The 25,231-nt window shown below is 38.5% G+C and overlaps 1 protein-coding gene across 1 annotated transcript; it reads right to left on the minus strand.

The window, feature by feature from the left end:
* Positions 1-260: 260 nt before the first annotated feature.
* On the minus strand, positions 261-2,761 carry LOC133807372 (uncharacterized membrane protein At1g75140). The gene has a single exon (XM_062245659.1). It carries the CDS (start codon positions 2,501-2,503, stop codon positions 503-505), a length of 2,001 nt encoding a protein of 666 aa, XP_062101643.1. The 5' UTR covers positions 2,504-2,761; the 3' UTR covers positions 261-502.
* Positions 2,762-25,231: the final 22,470 nt, after the last annotated feature.

The raw sequence follows: 25,231 nt of genomic DNA on the forward strand, positions 1-25,231 counted from the left end.
GCATTACCTGTTTGGACTCTGTGTTTTGATATATTATTTTTTGAACCTTATGTTTTGTAAAATTGTTAAAATAGAACCCTAAATCCGATTTTGATCAATGATTTCTCAACTAAAATTACAAATAATTTACCAAATTAACAATTTAGAACAAAAATAAAATCATTTTGCTTAAAATTGTCTTGTTATATTTAATTTTTCTTCGTCAAAATTAAGTTTAAATGTTTAAAAAATAATTTGTCAAAACATACGATCCAAACATGACAAAACTCAGCGTCCAATATAAATTCAATGAAATATATCAATACAAGTACAAGCATAAAATAAAAAGTGGTATTTAATTTATTTCTGCAAAGCTGAGGTTACAGAAGCAGACAGTGCAACTTCAAATGGCAGCACAACAATGCCAAATGAATCGTTTCAAAAAGAAGAAAAGAAAAAAAAATATCAAAATAAGTTTAACTGCTGAACTAAAAGAAAAGTTTGATACGACTGATCCCACAAGTTAGTTGCTATCATCCACACCTTGATTGTTTACGAACAAACTTTCTCTTCTCTTAGGAAAACCTGATGAATCTATACCCGGGCTTCTATATTTCAGCTCTGAACTTCTAAAGTTAGGATCAACCGAGGTTGGTCTAGAGTTATGGTCAACAGAAGCTGGCCTAAAGGAGCTGGTGGCACCACCACCGGAGTATCTTGGCGGAGAAACGTACCTTCTCGTCGGGCCCCTAAGGCCACCCCCTCTAAGCTCCATCATATCGGTGTTTCTCGAAGAAGAGTCTATAAAAGATCTGTCTACTCTGTCTCCAGAGCTAGTTGCCCCTAACGGAGCACCAGTTGTGGCACCTGCAGCCGTGGAAGTAGAACTAAAAGGATCGTCTGGTCCCCATGAAGTAAGTGCTTCCTTCTTCTTAGCAAAGAATTGCCACGCTCCAAACAGAAAAAGTACAAAGAACAACACAGGGCTCGTCCAAAATATCGTATTGAACTCCCCTTTATATACTGGAAGGTTAGAGCGATACATGCCCACATAGCCACCACCAAGCCCAACAACGATAAACTTTTCGCGATCGCTGGCTATCAAGGGGATTACCTTATTTCTCTCCCCATCTGATTCCATGTTCTGATAATTCAGGAAAGATGATCTTATGTCATCAAGACCAGCAGAGAAAATAATCCGAGGAGCTCCAACTCTAACATAATGCTGAGATGAAACATTATGAACAAAAATTTTATCTTCGCTGACAATAAGCAAGTACCCCTTTATTGCCTGAAGTGCAAGAGGCTCATTCATGTCGAACTTCTTCTTTGATCTAACCCTGCATTTGAAGTTCATTATATCACCCAACAGCAAAACATGGATAAGATCACCTTCTGATGTAAACCCGTATGCTTTAGAACGCTCCATCACATCGAAGACGTAATTCCGAGCCAGAGAGTGGTTCAAACCTTCACATTCAGATTCCCTGACCTTCATACTTCTCAAATCTAAAGACCCTGCTCCACTCTCCGTCAGGAACAGAAGCCGCTGCTTCAAGAAAGCTAGTGGCCTACTGTTCGGTGTAGTTGAACCATATAGTGTCCCATTCTCTCTGAAAACCCATATCTTTCCGCTAATATCAGTGGCCAAAATGTACCTCATTCTTCCAGCATGATGAACTTCCAAGATTGTTATAGATGCCCCATCTCCTCCATTATCAGGCGATACGAACTTACCAACGTTTTCCATAAACAGCGAGCTCCAATCTTCTCCACTTGATCCCTCCCAAATCCGATGAATCAAGATGGCACCATCTTTATGCCCTGTAACCACATAACTCTCGTTCTTATTAACCGATAAATAAGAAACCATGGCTGTGATGGGCGAGTCAGAGAGCGAATGATGCTGAACCAGAACATCCCCATTTCTCAAAAACACATAAACAGTCCCTCTCTCATCCCCAACAGCGACATACTTACTTAGTCCCTCGTAATCCCTAAATGGCAAGACATTTATACAAGTCGCCTGAGAATCCAATTTCACAGCCGAGACAAACTGAAACCTCTCAGACCAAAAAGGGCTGTACTTCGTCACCGAAACAGCTCCTGATCTCGCCTCATCTTGGATTTTTCCCTTCGCTCCCTCTTTTTCCATTTCTGTAATGGACTTTTTGGCCTCGTACTTTCTCTTTCTTTGATCGTTCTTTTCCTTTTCCAGCTTTAAAGCTTCAATGACAAGATTGTCATCCCCACTAAGTACCCTTTCAGAGGAATCGGATAGCTTAGATTCTAACCTAGCAACTATTTCACTAAGGTTTCTCACTATTTCATCCAGTCTTTGCAATAGATTATGGTGTGGATCCAAGACCAATTCACTCCCAGTTTTGTCATCAGATTCGTGCTCAGACTCGTCTTGGATCAGGACCGAGTTACAACCCACCAAAGCCCGATAAAGAAGTGGAGGGGAAGCTAAAACGAAAAGAAAATAGATCAAAAAGAGCTTGCCTTTGAGGGAATTCGCCATTGAAGAAGCTAATAACTATGGTTTCAGTGCATAGCCATTGTAGCAAAGCGAAAATTGTAGTGGATCTGGGAGTACAGGAGCTATCTCCTCAAGTCCAGTGTAGAATCAATAATTCCATGATTGATCTATATTTGGAGTGAAAACTCAACAGTGTGAGGTATTGACTCAGTGACTCAGTCCTGTACGGAGCACAAATTAGATTCAGATTTAGGGCAAGAATTTTCTGCTCTAATTTACACGAGCGAGGATATCTAGCTAGGGTAATAAAAAATGCAACTTGTTGCAGTAGGACAATTCTATACTTACATTTATGTGCTCCATACCGATGTTGTGACACGTGGAGGATAGAGTAAGAATTGTCCATTTACAAGGGTAAATAGGCCATTTTGTAAGTAATGATAAAGTTATTAAACGCACCGATTTTTTATAACTAGGTTGGGAATAAGGTAAAGAAACACTAGATTTGTATTTACCCGGGTTCGGCCGCCGCACGTGCTTAACATTGCTAAGTAAACCACATCACGTGAAGAAACACCTTTTGCTTTCAAAACAGGGCGCACTTTGGTCCAGATCCACCGCACATTGTATTTTGCTTTAACATTTGTGTGGAAAATTCTCAATTTATTAGGTTTGTATAACACTTAAATACTCAAGTTATTTTTTTAGTTGTATTATATTTTGATACAATTATCAATTTTTATCGTTAAGTTTAATTGTGACACATATATAAAAATACATAATTAAATGAATATTTGTGACGAAAGTACTAAATTAAAATAATATTTGCAGAGAAAGTACATAATTTAAGAGATGTTTACGGCAAAAGTACTCAAGTTATAAATAAATAAATTTCACGACATGTAAGTAGATTTAACGGCGAAATAAAAATTGCATCAAAATATGGACAGGAGATGCTTTCGCCGCCAAAAAATAACTTAGGTACTTAAGTGCTACAAACATAATAATTTAGGTACTTTCGCTACAAATAAAAAAATATATACATGGAAAAAAAAATTCATACATCACACGCCAAATGCTCATTTTTCGTGTGTGGATAGTTATAATTAATTTTTTTTTTATGATGATGGACATTGTAATTATTTAGAATATCTTATAAAATTAATAATTTATTATGTCAAAAACAAGTTTTAAATTGTCTGTTGCACGCATGCATGTTTTTTTTATTCACGTGAAAACAAACCTGTTTTGAACACAAAATGTACGATGTAATCAAGATTCTTCCCATATCTCTTCTACATAAAAAGTGTGTAGATAATGAAATTTTTTGTTTTTTAATGGTTTTTTTTCCATTAACTTTAACGGAATATTGTTATACTTAACATAATATTCTTATATTTAACAGTAGATTGTAAACATGATTTAAACTTAAATAAATAATTAAACAAACTAAAATAAGATATTTTTGAGATATTTTACAATGATAATTATTTAAAAATAATAAAACCATATATTTTATAACATAAATAAAATTTAATTAAACTTAAACTTAATATTATATTATACATATAATATATAATCTTTTGTTGTCACTGTCAAATTCAAAAACTAGAACAAACATAGACAAAAATAAATAAATTAATTAATTAAAATATGATATTTTAAATATATTTTATGATAATTAAAATAATTAAATCATATTTATTTAAAAAATAATAAATGCATATATATATATATATCATTTTTTATCATATAAATTTGTGTGATAGTTTGTTTTATCAAGTGATTTGAGCTCTTTTTCTTCATCAAATTAATCAAAGGACATTGTGAGATATATTAGAAACTAAAAATAATTGATGCATGTATACTACTGTCTACACTATTACTTTTTCTATTATTAATTTCTTTTTAAATATTATTGTATTTTATATATATGTCATGTAGTCATGTAAATATATATATACATTAACGTTGTATTTAGATGTCATATATGTAGAGAATATTGATATAAATATTTATATATACTATAGAATTATAATTCATTATGGGGTAAATACCATTTTGGACCCTCTGTTTTGTAAAAGTTACCGATCGGACCGTGTGTTTTGTTAAATGACAGTTTGGACCCTACATTTTGCAAAATGGAATAAAAGAGTACCATGAGCTTATTTTGGTCAAATAATTTTTCAATATGACAAAAATACCCTTACTTTATTAATTATTGAATTAATCAAATAATTAAAAATAGATTTTAAAATAAAAATCATAAAACTAATAAAAAATCAAATCCCTTATTCTCTAAAACATAACAAACAAAAAACAAAAAAGAATCAAGATCGTCCTTCATCATCATCATCGTCGTCGTCGTCGTCGTCATCATCGTCGTCGTCGTCATCATCATCATCTTCTTCTTCTTCTCTATTATCTTCTTCTTCCATCTTGTTTTTGCAGGAACCTTGCCACAAAATTTGAAGTTGGAGATGGAGGTGAGAACCTTGGTTGACTTGTGGCTGCGAGGACGCTTGAGATTTGCGAGGAGGGTATCTCGGTAGCTTCAGATTCGAGGCTAGTCGAGTTGCGTGGTGGACGCCAAGCTTCCATTCCGACCGGCAAGCTTCTGGGTTCTCTATGTGGTGCTTAGTGTGATAACATTGGGAGGCCAGATTGGCTTGGTTCATGGGTTCTCCAGGGTAAGCTTCCCTTCCGTCGACTTGGCTCTTCAAGTCAACGCCCGCTAGGTGGCCGGCGTTAAGGAGCGCTCTGTCATTAGCTAGAACCCAGGGTCGAGTTCATCGTCCCACAGTCAGCATCAAGTTGTTTCAAATCTGTGTTTAAGATGGAGATCAATGGAGGACAAATCTATGGGTTTGGATTTGAACTTTTCTATCTAAATCTATGGGTTACTTTTAGGGTAGAATTGCAAATCTGAGATGGAGAGGAAGTTTCATTTGATTTCTGGTTTTAGCAAGAAGAATAAGAAGATGGAGGCTGATAGATTGGGACTAAGGTTAAGGTTGATTAAGTTTTGATTTCTTTGGTTATATTTGTTGATTTTAAATTATGTTTAGTGAATATTAAGGCTAATAGATTAGGTTTAAGATTTCTAAATTATGTTTTGATTTATTAATTAAATCTGATTATTTTTGTTAATTTTTATAAAACTATTTATGTTAATTTTTTATTATTTACAATAGCTTTTTAATGATTTTTTTTTATTTAAAACCAATTTAATAAATTTTTTAAAAAATATATATTTTTCATTATTTGTTTAAGAGAAAATACCAGTTTGGCCCGTGTGTTTTTCCTAAATACGTGATCCTGTGTTTTGTTAAATGACAATTCGAACCTTGTGTGTTTACAAAATGGATCAAAATAGTACCTTATACCTAATTTTGGTCAAAATTTTAAATATAATATTTCATTATCAACTCCTCGACCACTTTTTCCACTTCTCAGAACTCATCGCATCACTAACGACCTAAAAATTGATCTTATAATTAAAAATATTTTGACCAAAATCGGGTCTAGGGTACTATTTTGATCCATTTTGTAAAACACAAGGTCTGAATTGTCATTTAACAAAACATAGGGGTCAATCGTGTATTCGGGAAAAACACTTTATTTAATTCATTAATTAATAAAATATGAGGGCATTTTGGTCATATTTAAATAAAGTTTGACCAAAATCTGGTCTAATGTACTTTTTTGTTCCATTTTACAAAACGTAGGGTCTGAATTGTCATTTAACAAAACACAGGGTTCGATCGGTAACTTTTGCAAAACACAAGGTCCAAAACGGTATTTATGATCCCTTCTATTATATATATATATATATTTAAAAACAGTGAACCCGTTTTTATTAAAATCATAGACAATGTTTACAACATTGAAACTAAGCAAACGTGCATTCACTACACCAATAACCCCCTTTTATAATACATGAATATAACGCTAATGAAAAAGTATTATAATAGTGTTAAAAATATGGGTGGCAAACTCACACACTAAAAAAAGGGCGCTAATTTATTTCTGGGAAATAGACTTTTATTTTGCCTTTTTTTTCGCAGGTCTCACTTTACAAGAACTCAACCTCTCTCTCACCTCATCCCGTTAACTCATCTGGGCTCATATTTTCTTCAATTTCTATCGATCCCCTACCGATCCTGATTTCCTTCCCTAAGCCTTGCACTAATCCCCTCCCAGGGAAGACCTGTAAAATCCCAGCTCGGCTTCTGCACCATCGAGTTTCTCAACGACCTAACGACTCTCTTTCTCCATCGCCATTGCTCAGCTCAAGCCATCTCTGCTTCTCGGTCCAGTGAGGTACTGTTAGTAGTATTTTAGTTTTTCTTGTATGTATTTTATAATACGGATGGATATAGCAATATTTGTGTCTGATCCCTCAAATATCCCACCTTGCTTTCATATCTTTTTCCCCCAATAACCCAAAAAAAAAAAAATTCTAAAATGGTTTTTGTTCAGTGGCTGGTTTTTGTTCGAAGAGCTTAGTTGCCTATTCTTTAAAACCCATTCTTGCTTCTTTAAGCATAAAACCCCACCACATTATGCTTTTCAATCTTCATTTGAACTATTAATTTAGTTTCTTGTACTCGATCATATATTAGTAATTTTGAATTTCGGGTTTTGGGTATACTTCTCCTTCTAGATGTGACACAAACATCTCTTCGGGGTGCTTCTAGAAAATACCCTCAGTACTACAATGCTTATTATGAGTTAGTGGTATGTAGAACATGCAACTTCTTTCGTGTGGTGTTGAATTATAATCTCTTAATGTTCGTAGCAAGACAGCAAGGGGAAGAGTTGGTGAGGAATTAAGTATAATATGTGGGCATGATGGAATTGCGAGGATAAAATATAAGTGTTGTTTCTTCTTACTCGAATTTCTGTTAGTCAGTGGTACAGAGTGCTGGTGAGTTCATTGACCTTGATAGAGTTGTAATGAATCTATGACAGTGTTAGCTAGTTATGGCTTGTTAGAGGAGTAGTGCTTTTGTGGACCTGAAGCTTGTCTTTTTCCAACCCTTTTACTAAACATAGTCTTTGGGTGATCATGTACTCTCTGGTTTTGAGTTTACTGGTGATGTTTCTGTATAGCAATTTCATTTTCAACTTCAGTTGATTGTTTTCATTATTGTATTCAGAGTGCAGGAGTGCAGTTTTCCCAAAGGCCCTCTGCAGTCACCACAAATCATTAGTAGCTAAATTTTGCAAAATAAAATGATTGAAACTTTATTTTTAGCTACCAAAAAATTAGTAGGTAAATATTTTTTCTTTGCTACCAAAATAAAATTGTAGCAAATAATACATAAAGTTTTCAATTATATATTTAGGCACAAATAGATTTAGCTACCAAAAGAAAATTGGTAGCTAAAATAATAAATTAGCTACTAATAATTTTGGCAGTAGAATTAATTAGTCTTATTATTTTAGAATTTGCAACTAAATTATTTGGCTACCATAATTTAGTAGCAAAATATTACTAATTGCTACAAATGATATTTGGTAGCTAAAAAATTTGTAGCTAAAAGTTTTTTTTTTTTTTTTTTTTTTGGTAGTGTCAATTGGTTTCCATGCATAAAATAGTCAGTTGGTTTTCCAGAGCAACATTGTTATTAGTATTAAGTTTCTGAAATAATGTTTATTTTAGTAGCTGAATTTAAGATAGAATGAGCGGGAATGATGGTGATTATGAAAATGATGATTTTTTTGGACATTTGAGTTGGAATATGTTTCTTTATGTTAAGTTTGAACCATTAATGAATATAGTTTATGATTTTAAGACTCGTAACAAGTAATTTCATGAATTTTATGGTTTTATTGTATCATTTAATTTTAATTTTGTATTAATCTTTTAGGTGTTGATTATATTCTTTTGGTTGTGAATCAAATTGGCAAGGAGCATTGCAAAGTTAATTAACTTGATTATTAATAGCAAGAGGTACGGAAGTATGTTCTCTTAACTCTTTTATTAATATCATATAAATGTTAGAGGAGTTTGAATATGTTAAATATTCATTCATAGAGAAGTAGGTTTTAAGATTAAAATTGTGTGTTGCGGTGATATAAGGATGAAAACTTATTATGTGTTGTTTGAATTTTTTTACTTGGTATTGATAGATGGTTAGGTAAGCTTTTATATGGGAAATGATGTCAGATTTTATCTAGAATTATAAGCTAACATCTTCTTACAAATAAATTGTGTTTGCTTGAATTGGTTTGATTATATTGATAGATATCTCGCCTGGGGTGTGAATAAGGGTAGTTTTCACGTCCCCAACCTTAGGGTTTGAATAATAAAACACTATATATATGAGTTGTGATTGGGAAAACGCATAATCTAATAATTCCTCCATGAGTTCTAAGTCAAATATAATTTCCCAAAACATCATAAATATAATTACCCAAAACAATAGCTTGGTTTCCCTCCCCTGTCATTTGAGTAAGCATTTAAATAAATAATTGTTTCAATGACTATGTTTAAGGGCCCTAATACATAGGAAATGTGTACTTTGATCATTTTGACTTATAGATATGGCACAAGAATCAGGTTGTATTTAGTTGAACACACATAATAATCCCAACTAAAGCATACAAGAACTCCAAGTTTCCAAAGCATGCCTTCCCATTCAAGAGTGACTTCACAAAGAGTTGAGCATGAGATCTATTTTATCTATTCTTTTGAACAAATTATCACACATATTCAAAGACATCCCTGATATGATTGATATTTGAAAAAATGTGCCATTAATATCTAGTACAGTAGCTTTCAAATGATTGTAAAATTGCAAGCAAAGATGAAGAACACACCTACATAAATTCAGAGAAGTCAAAAAAGAAAATTTATAACAAGTCCTGATCTTGATCCTCATTTTAGTAGTTCATAATTTAGTGACTCATTCATATTAATTCGATTGAATCCCTCCATTTGTTCTCTTCATTCCCATTTAGATAAAGACTTAAATACACTGCATAGCTTCAATTTTTCCATTGAGAATGTAACAATAAAATATGTAAAAATATCAGAACATGATGTCTAAAGATTTTGCTACTAACAGTAGGACATTATAAATATATAATATTGTTTAAAAGTAGTGTTTGAGAGAACTTAATCCATTAATTCAACTCAGTTAATAATGAACATTAACAGAAAAGCTTCCACTATAAATTAACACCCCCATCACACACATAAAAGGAAAAAAAGTAAAAGATGCATGACCAATCATTAATTACATTTATATGTACATATATATATAATAATGTCTCTACACAAGTTGATCATTATTGACAAAAACCATCTCCTCATATGTAATAATAATATATAATAGTACATGAGCCAGAAATGAGTTTAGGACTCATGAAAGAGAGATTACTACATACCAAATTAGAAACTTCCCTTGTTTTGTTTTTCTTTCTTCAGCCTAATTAATTATCTCTGTTAGTAAGTACTAATAAAAACTCAAAGCAAGTAGCAAACTTTAACCCTAATAATAGGAAAAATAGAAGATCAAACCAAAAACCCCCCAAAAAATGAAAAACTTTCTAGCTAATAAATATATTATCTTGTTTGAACGATGTTGACCCTGATTTTGGTCAAATGACACGGACAAAAATGCTTGATGTGGACAAATATGTTGAAATGAAGATAATGACAAAAACAGTAAAGCACACAAGAAATTATAGTGGTTTGGCCCCAGAATCTGGTAATAACCTACGTCCACTTGAGCTGTTATTGATATAATATTTCAAAGGGGTGATCAAAGAACTAGGGTTCAATGAGTTTTACCAACCTCTCAAGAACAAAACAATATATTAAATATGATAGCTCTAATACACTCGTAAAACTCTAATCTCCAATAATTAGAAAACCAAAAAGTCCATTCCTTGAGCTATCTTTCTCTATTTATAGGCTTAAGGAAGATTACATTAATTTGTTACAGATATTCTTTCCTAAATAATCGAATATTTAGGAAATCATGGGAGATAATTTCGGATATGTTTATAACTGCATAAGATTTTCTCCAAATATAGCGAGTATACAACCAAGCTGGTCATATATAAAGATTGAGCGTTGCGACATAGACATCTTTCTGGTCGATGGCCGAACAAGATTTCTGCCAGATGTCAGCCACGTGTACTAAACGTCTTCCATGTCATCCATGCCTGTTTTTTGGATGACATTTGCCCCCCAAGTTTGTTTAATGCAACCAGCAATAAAGAAACTTTAGGGAAACAACCGTTCATATGCCCCACGAAATCTGTCAGAATCCTCGTGCGTTTTTTAAAACCGTGACATAATTATGTCTAATCAAGCCTTTTCGGTTTTCAAGAAATCAATTCGACGGATTATACACTCCCCCACGTTTTGAAAATGGGAAGTCATGATTACCACTTTTTGCTATACTTCAGCCTCTATAATTAACTTCTTTATCTTTCTTATAATTCTTTACTCACCATTCCAATCAAGAACTTCAAGAACTTTGCCTCAGAGCCCAGAATTTCGAAACCATTCAGATGTCCTGCCGAAGATCTTTCCAACTCAAAATTTTTATTTTTCTGAATCTCCATCTTTGCCCAGGTAATCACTTAGTCTTTTAAACTCTTCATGATGCCATGCATGCTGTTACTGTGCTTTGTGATTTCCTGCGTTTTTTGGGTAGAATTTTATGAGGATTTTGTATAAACCATCTGATGCTTGGTAGGAGAGTGTATTTCTGCTTTATATAAGTTAGGAGCTAGTTCGATAGTAAGGATCATAGGTTTAGGGCGTAAGATCGACGTAAAAATTCAATCTTTAAGCTAGGTTAAAAAACTGGGTTTTTTCTCGCCCTTTAGGAGTTGAAAAAGTTCTTTTTCCTTTTTGATCCGTTTTTCAAACTTCTAGCACCAAACTTAGTGTATGGGTAGGATGCTGGTGGTCAATAGACGCGAGCAACGTTATCCCAATCTCCCACGTAACTCCGCAGGCTATGTGTCTTATCTCCTCCTTTGTCTGTTTGCAGTTCATATGCAAGACCCTTGGGGAGGAGAAAGACCCATTGAAGACGACCTCCTAGCTCAGTTGCTTGAAGGCGAAGAAAACCCCTCTACTCTGATACCAGATATCCCTTTCTCTCGCCTTAGCCCAAACCCTTCTCCAGTTCCAACCCAAAGAATGGCTCGAACAAAAACAAAAGCTCAAAAAGGAAAATCCCTAACTCCTCATGCCAGCCTACTGCTGATGCCCCCTCGACCAGTGGTCGAGGTGAAAATGTTCCTGATGCCAATGTACAAAGGCATGCCCATCCTCGACACGCTGCTCAGCCAGATGTCGAGTGGCATGTTGTTCCCCAGAGTAGAGTGACGATCCGGATGATCGCCAACTACTTAAATAAGTATAAACTGACAGGGGTGACCCTGGTCAGACCTTCAATCGATCAGAGGGCCAACCTGCCAGGCGGGGCCTACAGCGCCTGGTCGCGGTTTCATATTGAGGTAGGTGCCACTTTGCCTCTTCACTCGTTCTTTCAGGGGGTGGCAAATTACTTTGGAGTTTCCCCCTTTCAAATCACCCCAAATGGATATAGAATGCTGGCCGCACTCTATATCCTTTACAAACTCAAAAAATGGCCAGAGCCCACTCCCCACGAGGTCAACTTTCTTTTTGACCTTAAGTCCAACCCTAACCAAGAAGGCACGGGGTTTTTCCATTTTTGCCATCAAGAAACTGGGCGCACTTTCGTGTTCGACACTACTCACATCTCCAATGTGGGGAGGTATCATCAGGAATACTTCCTTACTCACGACTTAGCCGCAGACAACTTGGCCTTCACCCGAGGAGGTAAAAATTCTTACGTCACTAGCTTCTTCGCTTAGTGTTTTTCTGCCACAATGTCTTAACATTTCACTGTGTTCCAGGCCCATGGTTACATCCAATCCCAACTCCCGGGATGGAGTCAAGGGCGGCTCTCTTAGCCAGCATGCCGAATGCTGATAAGACTGTCAAAAATTTAGTTACTGAGGTTAACCATAGGCTGGTCGGCCTCTGGAATCCCCAACCAGCGACGAGCGAACCTTCGGCGGGAAATGCCCAAGCTGAAGTGGAACCCGAGCAGCAAACCCAAGTGTCTCCTTCGCGGAGGAGACCAACTGGGGTTACGATCAGGGAACCTGCCGTCCCTCGTCGAGCAGAGAAACCCTTGGCCCCCGAGGGCAAAGGAAAACAAAAGGCTGCCGAGCCTACTGAACTTTCTGACAACTCGTTGGATGAAAACGGTATAATAATCTCGCTTTTAAATCATTTGCCAATTTCCTCTCATCTATTTGATGGGGATGGCAACTTTAAGAATGCTCCCTCCTTAAATCCAGATTTCTTCCAAGAACTAGGTAGTTCAGTAAATAATGTAACGACCAGTAGTTGTAGCGCGGGTACTTTACTTGTAATCCTTTTACTTTCATTCTTTTATCCTGCATGACCATTTAGTCTTACTGCTTGTGTTACTTCCTTTTGTGCAGGTATGGACTCCGAGGATGTTTTTGAGCATTACCAGGCTGCCGCTGCCTCTTCTGTCCCGAAGAAGGATAGCAAGAGGGATCGAGGGGAAAGTAGCAAGACTCCCTCGAAGAAGGCTCGAACAGATGATGTTCCAGCCACTGCCCCCTCAAAGAAGAACTCACCACCTCCGCCCTCCACCGAGCAGACGACTCCCACTCCTGCTAATCCACAACCTTCTTCTAAGGCTGCTGACAAGGAGGCATTGGACACCTCGCCTGAAGGCTCCCTGCCCAGCTTCATGGTCGACTCAGCCAGGGAGAGGATATATAAGCTCTCAAAGCACAGACGCAGCCAGGCCGCCATTACTGAAACTACCTCAATGAAGGTTGATCAAGTCATCAACAGAGGGCTGAACGAGATAGTTAGTATAAGTTATCTCCTGTTTACTTTATCATTTATTTCTGATTTCTTGTTCTTACTTTATCTTATTCTCTGTCTTCAGGGGCTACTAACTTTAACTGCTGGCTAGCACCGTGTTGGGGCGTTGGTTTCTCGGGGACAGAACTTTGACTCCAGGATTGCCGAGACTAAGCAAGCATTTGAGGCTGACTACAACAAGCTGCTCGAGGAGAATAAGGAGCTGTCCAAGCAACAAGAACAACTGCGCGAGGACAAAGCTACTCTCACCAAGGAGCTTTTGGACGCCCAAGATGCCCTAAAGAAAGCCAATGAATCTAGAGAAAAACTCAGGGAAAGTGCCAAGCTCAACACTCAAGCATGTAATCAGCTTGAGCTTGATCTGATCGCCAGCAGGCAGGAGACGAGGGATCTTGAAAAGTGAGTGCAGGAGCTCGAGGAGGACGGGGCCAAGAATTTGAAGAAGTATAAGGAGGCCACTCATCTTTGCTTCTATGAATTCTGGAAGCACAACCGGGAGGCTAATTTCAACTACCTGTCCGAGCGTTTTAAGAGGACTCTGATGGCGCAGTGCGCCATCCGGCTGGAAAAAGAAGAAAAGGCCAAAGTGCCTGCCTCCCTAGAGATCTCCTTAGCAGGGGGGATTGATGGTGCTGATGCTGACCAAGGCACTCCTCCCAACCCTCCGGCTCCTTAAGAATTTTTCCTCTTTTTTCTTTTTATTTCGTTTTCATGGCCCACGGGTCGCGTTGTAAAGACAATTTGTTTTTATTGCTGCAATTGCAGCTTTTTATATTGCTGCAAGGGCAGCTTTTTACTTTTAATTAAACAATTACATCCAAGCAGTACTGCTCGCGGTGTAAAAGAATGCCTTTTGATATTATAATATTTATGTCTATTATAACATCTGTTCGCATGACCGAACTTAGCATAGTACTTTGGCTTGATTTAACAAAATAGAAATTTTGAAAAATACTCTAAGTACAGTAGCATGCTTTCACTCATTTTGCTCATGTGTTTACATACCTCTTGGTATGCTTTGCTATCGATGTACCTTATATGCCCCCCAAGTGATCGAGGAGCTTTAGGAAACGTAACACTTATGCGAACATTACTGCTCGGTAGGAAACGTAACACTTATAATACAGCAAAACAACACACGTAATGAACAAATACTTGTAAAATAAATTTACAAAGGTTGGCAAGAATGACTGGCTGAGCACAGTCCCTTATAATTGTCGTATTAAAAATGGACCAAACATGTCTTTACGAGTGATCTTAAAAAGATCTTACACTTATAAGCGATTAGCCATACAACGTGGCTAACCCTTTTTCAAAACTTGTAAAAAGTACAAATTAATACAAGCTAGTCCTTTAAAAAGGGTTGCTTAATGATAATTCTTGCGCAGGTGTTCTCCGTTAACGAGATCTCCATTTAAGCGTGCAAGTTTGTATGTGCTTGGATGAAGGACTTCCTCAATCTGGTAAGGTCCTTCCCAGTGTGGTCCGAGCACTCCAGTAGTTGGGTCGCGGGTGTTCAAGAAAACTCGTCGTAGTACTAGGTCTCCGACGTTGAATTTCCTTTCTTTCACTTTCAAGTTAAAATACCGGGCGACCTTTTGCTGGTACGCAGCTACTCGGAGTTGGGCTTTTACCCATTTCTCTTCAAGTGAGTCTAGGGACTCATCATCAATTGGCTATTATGTTCCTGGTCGTATGTAATTCGTCAGTGTGAGGGGGGATCTATCTCGACGGGCAACATAACTTCATACCCGTACGCTAAGGAAAATGGGGTATGACCTGTCGCTGTTCGATGAGAAGTTCTATACGACCAGAGTACTTCAGGCAGCTGTTCTGGCCATGCTCCTTTAGCGTCTTCAAGCCTTTTCTTCAGGGTATCTTTGAGTGTTTTGTTCACTGCTTCGACTTGCCCATTTTCTTGTGGGTGTGAGACTGAAGAAAAGCTTTTGACGATTCCATGCCTTTCGCAGAAGTCTGTGAATAAGTCGCTGTCAAACTGGGTGCCGTTGTCTGAGACAATTTTTCGAGGCAAACCATACCAGCAAACAATGTTATTGATGACAAAGTCAAGAACTTTCTTGGTCGTTATGGTAGTGAGCGGCTCAGCTTCGGCCCATTTGGTGAAGTAGTCGACTGCTACGACTGCATATTTTACTCCACCATTTCTCGTTGGCAGGGATCCAATCAAGTCTATACCCCATATTGCGAAAGGCCAAGGACTCTGCATTTTGCTTTAACTCGTTGGGAGCTGCGCATGGGATCTTGGAAAATCTCTGACACTTATCGCATTTTCGCACAAACTCCATTGAATCTTCGTTCATAGTTGGCCAGAAATAACCCTGCCTCAGAATCTTTTTTGACAAGCTCTGCCCCCCAGCGTGATCCCCACAGAAGCCTTCATGTACTTCCTTCATTAGTTCTTTAGCCTTTTCCAGTGTAATGCATTTGAGTAGTGGCATGGAGTATCCTCTTCAATAAAGGACACCATTGACCAGTATATACCTAGCAGCCTGTCTTTGAAGGGCTCTGGCTTTGTTTCTATCTGCTGGTAGTACACCATTTGTGAGATACTCCAAATATGGTTCCATCCATGTATCCTCCATCCGGATTTCCATATTAATTTCGTCTGCTCGTATGCTCGGTTCGCATAGTCTCTCTACTGACACTATATTCAAAGTGTCAGCGTCTTTCGCACTTGCGAGTTTGGCTAAGGCATCTGCGTTTGAATTCTGATCTCGGGGAATTTGCTGGAGGGTATACTTCTCGAATTGCGCCAACATATCTCTAGTTTTGTTTAAGTAGGCCACCATTTTGAGGCCCCATGCTTGAGACTCCCCTAAGACTTGATTCACTACCAGCTGTGAATCACTGTAGATATCAAGCACCTTTATATTCATGTCTTTGGCTAACCTTAGTCCTGCGAGGAGTGCTTCATATTCGGCCTCATTATTCGATGCGGTGAAATCGAACCTAATAGCGCAATGAAATCGATGCCCTTCCAGCGTTATCAATATCACTCCTACTCCTGTGTGAGATTCATTGGACGATTCGTCCGTGAATAACTTCCACGAAGGAGCTTTGACTAGGGGCTCAGGCGCACTAGGTTTTTCGCACTGCTCGTTATCTGGGAGCTCAGTGAATTCAGCGATGAGGTCAGCCAAGACTTGTCCTTTTACTGCTGCTCGCGGTGAATATGTGATATCGTACTGCCCGAGTTCGACTACCCATTTTAATAAGCTTCCAGCCGCCTCTGGCTTTTGCAGAACTTGTCGAAGGGGCTGGTTAGTTAAGACTGTGATGGGATGGGCTTGGAAGTAAGGACATAACTTCCTTGATGCCAAGATTAAGTAATTGGCTAACCTTTCGATTGGAGGATACCTCAATTCAACCCCGATTAACCTCTTGCTTACATAGTAAACCGCCTTTTGTACGCCTTCTTCCTCTCGTACTAGCACCGCACTGGCAGCAAATTCGGTGATCGCCAGGTAAATGAACAAAGTTTCTCCGTCCATGGGTTTTGATAAAATAGGAGGTTGTGCCATGTGGGCCTTTAAGGCCTGGAAAGCTTGTTCGCAGTCTCCTGTCCATTCGAATTTCTTGTTGCCTCTAAGTAGATTGAAGAAAGGGATGCATTTATCCGTCGACTTGGAAATGAATCTACTTAGTGCGGCAATTCTTCCAGTTAAACTTTGCACATCCTTGATTTTCATTGGCGATTTCATGTCGATCAGGGCTTTTATCTTGTCGGGGTTGGCCTCGATTCCTCTCGAATTAACAATAAACCACAAAAATTTCCTTGATCCTACTCCGACGGAACATTTGAGAGGATTTAATTTCATCTGATATTTGTTCAGAACGTTGAAACACTCTTGTAAATCCTTCACATGTCCTTTTGCTTTTTTTGACTTTACCAGCATGTCGTCCACGTACACCTCCATGTTTACTCCGATCAACTCCTTAAACATGTGGTTAACCAATCGTTGGTAAATCGCACCAGCATTTTTCAGTTCGAAGGGCATTACTTTATAACAGTATAACCCTGTATCGGTCCGAAAGCTAGTGTGATCCTCGTCAGGGGGATGCATACTAATTTGATTGTATCCTGAGTATGCATCCATGAAGGAGAGGATCTCATGTCCTGCAGTTGCATCGACCGAGTAGTCGATCCTTGGGAGTGGGAAGCAATCCTTTGGGCAGGCTTTATTGAGGTCTGTGAAATCCACACAGGTTCGCCATTTGTCGTTAGGCTTGGGAACTAGTACCGGATTAGAGACCCACAATGGATAAAACGCCACCCTGATGAACCCATTCTCCTTCAGTCTCTCGACTTTCTCTTTTAAGGCTTTCGATCTATCCTTATCGAGAAGCCTTCTTTTCTGTTGCACGGGTGGAAAACTCTTGTCAACGTTCAGGACATGGCTGATAACTGCAGGATCTATCCCAGCCATGTCTTTGTGTGACCAGGCAAAAACTTCCTGGTTCTTTCGCAAAAATTCCACTAGTGCATGCTTCGTGGTAGCTTCTAAGTTTTTCCCAACCTTTACAACTCTGGTCGGGTCTTTTTCGTCAAGTTGGACCTCTTCCAGGTCCTCGATGGGTCCAACATCTTCCTCAAAATCCCCAAAGTGAGGATCTAAATCCCTATCCTCACTTTGGGCAACACCCTATTTAGTGACTCCATCACCAGATTGGGCTTGTGTATCAATAGCCATCTGCAACCTATCTGGGGGAGTGCTCTTCGACGTTCCTTTCTTCGCCTTTGTAACTGAGGCATTGTAGCACTCCCTTGCTTCTCTCTGATTTCCCAACACGCGTCCTACCCCTGCGTCTGTCAGGAATTTCATGGCCAGGTGCCATACTGAGGTGACGGCCCGAAGATCAACCAGTATGGGCCTTCCAATAACAATATTGTACGCCGAAGGACAATCAACTACTATAAAAGTAGCAAGTAATGTCCTGGTAGCAGGCGTTGTACCTGCTGTAACTGGAAGTCTGATTGACCCTGCTGGGGCGAGTCCCTCGCCAGAGAAGCCGTAAATTGTTTGGTTGCAGGGCTCCAAGTCCTTGACGGACAACTTCATGCGTTCTAGCGAAGATTTGTACATGATGTTCACTGAACTTCCTGTATCTACTAGTACTCTTTTCACCATCATGTTGGCGATTTGAACGTCCACGACCAAAGGATCAGAATGTGGGAACTGGACATGCTGGGCGTCGCCATCAGAGAAGGTTATCTCACCATCCTCTGACCGAGCCTTCTTCGATGCCCTGTCCTCCACAGTCATCATCTCGATGTCCTGGTCATGACGTAGGGTCCGAGCATATCGTTCCCTCGCCTTTCCACCGCTTCCCGCGAGGTGCGGGCCTCCGCAGATGGTGAGTAAAGTGCCAACTACGAGGTCAGGCTGCAAAGGTGGCGAGCGTTGGCGTGTGGGCACATGCTCGTTGCCACCTGGAACCTCTCGTTGGGAATTTCCCGAGGCCCGTACATATCTTCTCAAGTTTCCTTGTCTAATAAGGAACTCGATTTCATCCTTTAGCTGGTTGCATTCATTTGTATCATGTCCGTAGTCGTTATGGTAACGACAGAACTTGGTAGTGTCTCTCTTCAAAATATCTTTTCGAATGGGAGCAGGTTTTTTATAAGGCACACTGGAACTCGTGGCCTGATACACCTCTCCCCGAGACTCAATAAGGGCAGTGTAGTTAGTGAACCGAGGTTCATAACGATTACCCTTGGCTCGTTTATTGTCAGAGGTGGAAGGCTCATTATGTGGCCGTTTCCCCCCATTCTTTCCATTTCCATTGCCGTTCCCATTACCTTTATCGTTGCCGTTGGGTTTTGACCCATTAGCGTCTTTGGCGGGCTCAGCAGTCCCCTTATCCTTGCCTGGGGGCTTTCCTTCACTGGCTATGGAATCTTCAAGCTTGATGTATCGATCAGCTCGATCCAAAAATTCCTGGGTAGTCCTGACTCCATGCTTTCTGAGGCTGTTCCAATGAGGCGTGCGATGCTTAACTCCTGTTGTTATGGCCATCATCTTGCCTTCGTCTCCCACTGTTTTAGCTCCTACAGCTGCTCACATAAAATGCTGGACGTAATCCTTTAGTGGTTCTCTGTCTTGCTGGCGTATTTCGACCAACTGGTTTGCCTCAGTTGGGTGCACACGACCCGCATAGAATTGTCCGTAAAATTCTTTTACGTACATCTCCCAAGAAACAATACTTGCAGGAGGGAATTTGAAAAACCACTCATGTGCAGCATCAGAAAGTGTTGCAGGGTAGATCCTGCACCGGGCGCCTCCGGACACTTTCTGGATGTCCATTTGTATCTCAAACTTGTTGACATGAGATACTGGGTCACCATACCCGTCAAAGTTTGGAAGTGTAGGCATCTTAAACTTGCTAGGAGTTTCTGCCATAGCTATCCTTTGAACGAAATGAGTGCCCTTTCTCCTATCGTGATTGATATAAGACTTTCTTCCCCCGACCAGTTGTTGCACTGCCTGGTTGAGGGCATCTATCTAGGCTTGTACGACGCCAGGAATCACTGGAGCCTCTGCTCCTGGAGGAATGTACTCATCGTGTCGTTCCCTACTATCGTTGAGTACATCTCTTAAATCCTCGTCTCTTCTCCGCTGCTCGCTAGCTCCGAGCCAGTTAAAGACGTTATTATGTCTAGGCTGCCCCCCCAGCATCACGTCTTTCGGGTTGGTCATCCCTAGGTGGTGGGCTTCTGCCCCCACCTCTTTCTTCATTTCTCCGATCGGCGTTTCCTCTGCCTGAGTCGGCCTCATTATAACCATGGCCATCTCTGAACCTCGACTGGTCGTGGTGGGATTGACTGTTCCTTCGGTTGCCTCCTCGGGCTGGAACGTCCCGAGCGTTAGAGGGTGGCCTGCGTTGGTCGGTGGGTCCCCGTGCATTGTCATGCCGTGGGGGGCCCCGGACTGCAGAGCCTGTCTCCGAGTTCCTTCTGTTACCAGAAGGACGCTGCCCTCTGCTCGGTGGGTTCAGCTTTTTTCCCTTATGGCGTCTAGGACTGCAGGGCTGCTGCCCGACCCTATTCTGCCTTGACTGTAGGGGATTGCCGCGATCAGCCTAGGATGGAGGCTGTGCTTCAGGATCCCTTAGAGGGACATCGGCCTGAGGCATTGGTGGTTTCTCGGGCCTTTGGGGGCTCGAGGGCTAGATCGGCGGGCTAGGATTAGGGCCCCTTTGGGGTGGCCCATTTGAAGGTTGATCAGGCTGCGATGCAGGTGCAGCCTGATTCCTAGCCAGCTGTAGGGCTGCTTCGAGGGCTGCCATGGCCTCCCTCTGGCGACGGTCCATCTCCGCCTGCCTTTCACTCAGTTCCAGGCGTTGTCGCTCAATCTCTTGTTGTTGCCGTGCCATAATCTCGGCAGCACTTTCCTGGCTGGCCCTCAGATTGGCCAGTTCGTCCTGCAATACCCCCAGGGTATTCTTCACCATCTCAGAATCTAGCTCTTCCTCATCGAATTCCAAATGCGGCTCATCTTCAGTCATGTTTGGAGGAGGAGGCGGTTGAGATGGTGCAGCGCTGGCCGCCTGTCCAGTCTTCTTTATTGTTTTCGCCATTGAAACTTCAACAATATTATATCAAGCTCTCAATGAAAGCATCAGAATGTTGACCCTGATTTTGGTCAACTGACACGGAATCAAAAATGCTTGATGTGGACAAATATGTTGAAATGAATATAATGACAAAAATAGTAAAGCACATAAGAAATTATAGTGGTTCGACCCCAGAATCTGGTAATAACCTACGTCCACTTGAGCTGTTATTGATATAATATTTCAAAGGAGTGATCAAAGAACTACGGTTCAATGAGTTTCACCAACCTCTCAAGAACAAAACAATATATCAAATATGATAGCTCTAATACACTCATAAAACTCTAATCTCCAATAATTAGAAAGCCAAAAAGTCCCTTCCTTAAGCTATCTTTCTCTATTTATAGGCTCAAGGAAGATTACATTAATTTGTTACAGATATTCTTTCCTAAATAATTGGATATTCAGGAAATCATGGGAGATAATTTCGGATATGATTATAACTTCATAAGATTTTCTCCAAATATAGTGAGTATACAACCAAGCTGGTCGTATATAAAGATTGAGCGTTGCGTCATAGACATCTTTCTGGTCGATGGCCGAACAAGATTTCTGCCAGATGTCAGCCACGTGTACTAAACGTCTGCCATGTCATCCATGCCTATTTTTTGGATAACAAACGAATTTTACCATGATCCTCCACCACCTAATAAACCAGCCCAATACCCAGTTGGGTTTCCTTGCCCCTTAGTCTAGTGATCGTGAATAACTTTAGTACCATTGCTTGAAATTGCTTGTTTCAAGTCCCCAAAAGGAAATAAGATAGTTCCACCATTATTATCATGATGATCCTGAACTTGATGAACCACTAAACATGAGATTAACTTGCATTCATTACCATTTTCTTTTATTTTGAAACATTTATTTGATTGCTGCTTGGACAAAGTTTTGATGCAAACTTACACCATTGAAAACTTGCCTTAGAGCTTCATACGTCGATCACCGGTATCTCAACTCAAATTTTAATATTTCGGTGTTAATTTTTCAAATCCTCATCAGATTACTTGTATTTTCCAAGATCAAGAACATCCCTTTTGAGGAAAGCTGTTATCTTCTCTTAATTATTAACTACCCAAAACAGTAAATATAAAGCTAAATATTATGAAACTTTCTGTATTTTGTGAATTAATAATGAACAGATAAGACTAAGCTTTCATATATATAGGCAGGTAAGGTAGCCTTGATCAATTACAATGCAAAACATAAAGCATGTGAACCAAATCTAACAACACCTTTAGATTTTAAGAACAAATTAACTCTAAAAAACTATAGCAGCTGGCATAACTAAACAACTCAAACAGTTTAATAACCTTGTATATATACTCAGAGTCATTACAGTGCTCAATAAAATATGTTAATATATATAAAAATTTCTGGTTATTTAATTTATATACAAGTTCGAGAGTAATAAGAAGAGAGAGTTTTACAGAGAAAGAAGACAGTTGATCAGAGTTTATATTATTGTTAAACTTTATAAATTTGTTAGTAATAGAAAATTTTGAACTTTATAAAATTTGTTCAAATAAATAAAATCAACACTAACTTTAGAAATTTGTTAGTAATAGAAAATTTTGAAAAAACAGCAACAACCAAAGGCATATTCTTTATTTATAAATGAAGTGGAGAGAAGTGTAATTAGTTGGAAAATGAAGATGATTTAAGTTTAAATTAGCTTAATTATTTATTATTATTATTATTGTTTATGTTATTTGATCGGTAAAGAATAAACTTTATAAAGTTTATAATATTATTGTTAAACCAAAAAAATGAAAACTTTCTAGCTAATATATATAATCTTGTTTGAACGAATTTTACCATGATCCTCCACCACCTAATAAGCCAGTCCAATACCCAGTTGGGTTTCCTTGCCTCTTAGTGAGGTGATCATGAATTGCTTGTTTCATGTCCCCAAAAGGAAATAAGAAAGTTCCACCATTATTATCATGATGATCTTGAACTTGATGAACCACTAAACATGAGATTAACTTGCATTCATTACCATTTTCTTTTGTTTTGAAACATTTATTCATTGCCTTTATATGGGAAATGATGTCAGATTTTGTACAGAATTATATATTATCTTCTTACAAATAAATTGTGTTTGCTTGAATTGGTTTGATTATATTGATAGATATCTCGCCTGAGGTGTGAATAAGGGTAGTTTTCACGCCCCCAACCTTAGGGTTTGAATAATAAAACATTATACATATGAGTTGTGATTAGTTTTTTTTTATATCTATGCTTATGATATGCAGATGGATAAAACTTGGATCCATCTTAACCGGTTAGCAAATAAAATTATATAGTTTAAGTTTAAGTTTTGGAATTTTATTATTGAAGTATCCTTCAAAATTGTAGAGCGACAAAGGAATATGAGAGAAAAGCTAGGGAGTTTGTGAAGACTGAAGTAATGAATGTCGATTTTCCGAATAAGATTCTTTGTCCATGCAACAAATGCCAGAATCTAAGAAATCAACTTTCGGATGAAGTTGTAGATGTAATGACCCAACTACTCTAGACTTTTGGACCATTAACGAAACTATACATACTAATCCTTAATAAAACTTACATTGTGAAAATACCATAACTTTATTAGGAAACTTGTAAAAATAAGAGTTACTTGCATAAAATATCAAGTAGGATATGGGATCCCATTGTTTTAAAAACAAAACATAATTTAAAATAAAAAGGAGTTACATAGCAAGTGCGAAAAAATACATGTAAAACCATAAAAACAATACTACATCCTCGAATATCGAACTCTCGACTCCTTGAAATCCATTCATCACCGATACACAATCCCCAAGCATCCACAAACCTTACCGCCACTATAGCTATTTTTCTGCACATATAAACAAAAAGGAATGAGCCTAATTCCCAGCAAGGAAAATCTACCACATAGTTCATATACATAAATTTCATAAGAAACATAAAAACATAACATAACATACATTACACTTATATCATACACACACTATAATGGCCATTATTACTTGGGGTCCCATAGACTAAACAAGTCATATGCCCATTAGATTAGTGGGGTCCTACTAGCTAAGCAGGTCATATGCCCATAATCTATTTGGGGCTTGTTAGTCATATGGGTCATATGCCCAAGCCTACAAACATACATATCATAACACTTATCATAACATAAGATAACATATAAAACATATAACATATGAATTTCTATCCTATTTTCCTTACCAAAATTACCGGGATAAGAGGACAGAGTTGGGACTTTGGAACACTCCTAAGAACCATTTGAAAAAGAGTGAGTATAGTGAAGAAGAGAAATGAAAGGAATGGAAGGACTAAACCATTGAGAAAATACTTACCAAAACCTTTTTGCTCAAGAACTTAGATTTCCTAACCAAAATAAAGATTAAGGTTAGAGGCTGAGTAGAAGACTATGAGAACTTAAAATAAAATAATACCAATGACCTAAGGTGTAGAAATACCTTGAAGACTTGTAGACCAATCTAAACCTCAATCCAAAATACTATGAAACCTTACTTCCCCAAGTGTTTGATAAGCTTATGATGATCAAGCTTATGATTTCCCCACCCAAGTGTTTACACTCTCACACTCACCTAGCAACTTGCAGCCTCTGATCTTAGAGTAAAAGGTGAATAATGGCTGGGTACTAGGTCCTATTTATAGAGTTTAGGAATGAAATGATCTTAATTTAACTTGAATAAAAATAATGGCTTTTTAGGTGAAAATAATTTGAATAATCGTTCAGCAGAGGCTGAAGACTCATTCAAAAAGGTGTTGGACTTATCAAAAGGTTGAATGGTTGAATGGAAAATGAATTCAAAAGCATTCAAAATATGTTGAAGGAGGCGATATATCGCTCCCTATAGAAGATATATCGCCTGGACCATTATGCCCGAGGCAAACGTGCATCGTTTCGTGTTTTCCGTATCTACGTGTTGCGATATATCACCCCCTATAGCTGCGATATATCGGCATTCGCTGATTATTTAAACACAAAATTACACATTTTTAGCTTAATTCAAATTGAGTAAACAACCTTGACTAAGCCCTCAAACGTATTCAAAGCTACTGACTGACCTTAGAGCATTCAAACTTTACCCTTATTAAATTTAATCCTCAAAATACTTAATCCTTAATCACCCATACATAACATGTGCTTAAAATCCTATTGGTTCTTATCTAAACCTTATAGTATAATAAATATTATC

Source organism: Humulus lupulus, chromosome X, assembly GCF_963169125.1.
Source record: "Humulus lupulus chromosome X, drHumLupu1.1, whole genome shotgun sequence".
NCBI classification, from domain to species: domain Eukaryota; kingdom Viridiplantae; phylum Streptophyta; class Magnoliopsida; order Rosales; family Cannabaceae; genus Humulus; species Humulus lupulus.

Bases quoted from the DNA above. Each gene is read 5' to 3' on its own strand.
- LOC133807372 (XM_062245659.1), bottom strand. From the start codon at position 2,503: ATGGCGAATTCCCTCAAAGGCAAGCTCTTTTTGATCTATTTTCTTTTC.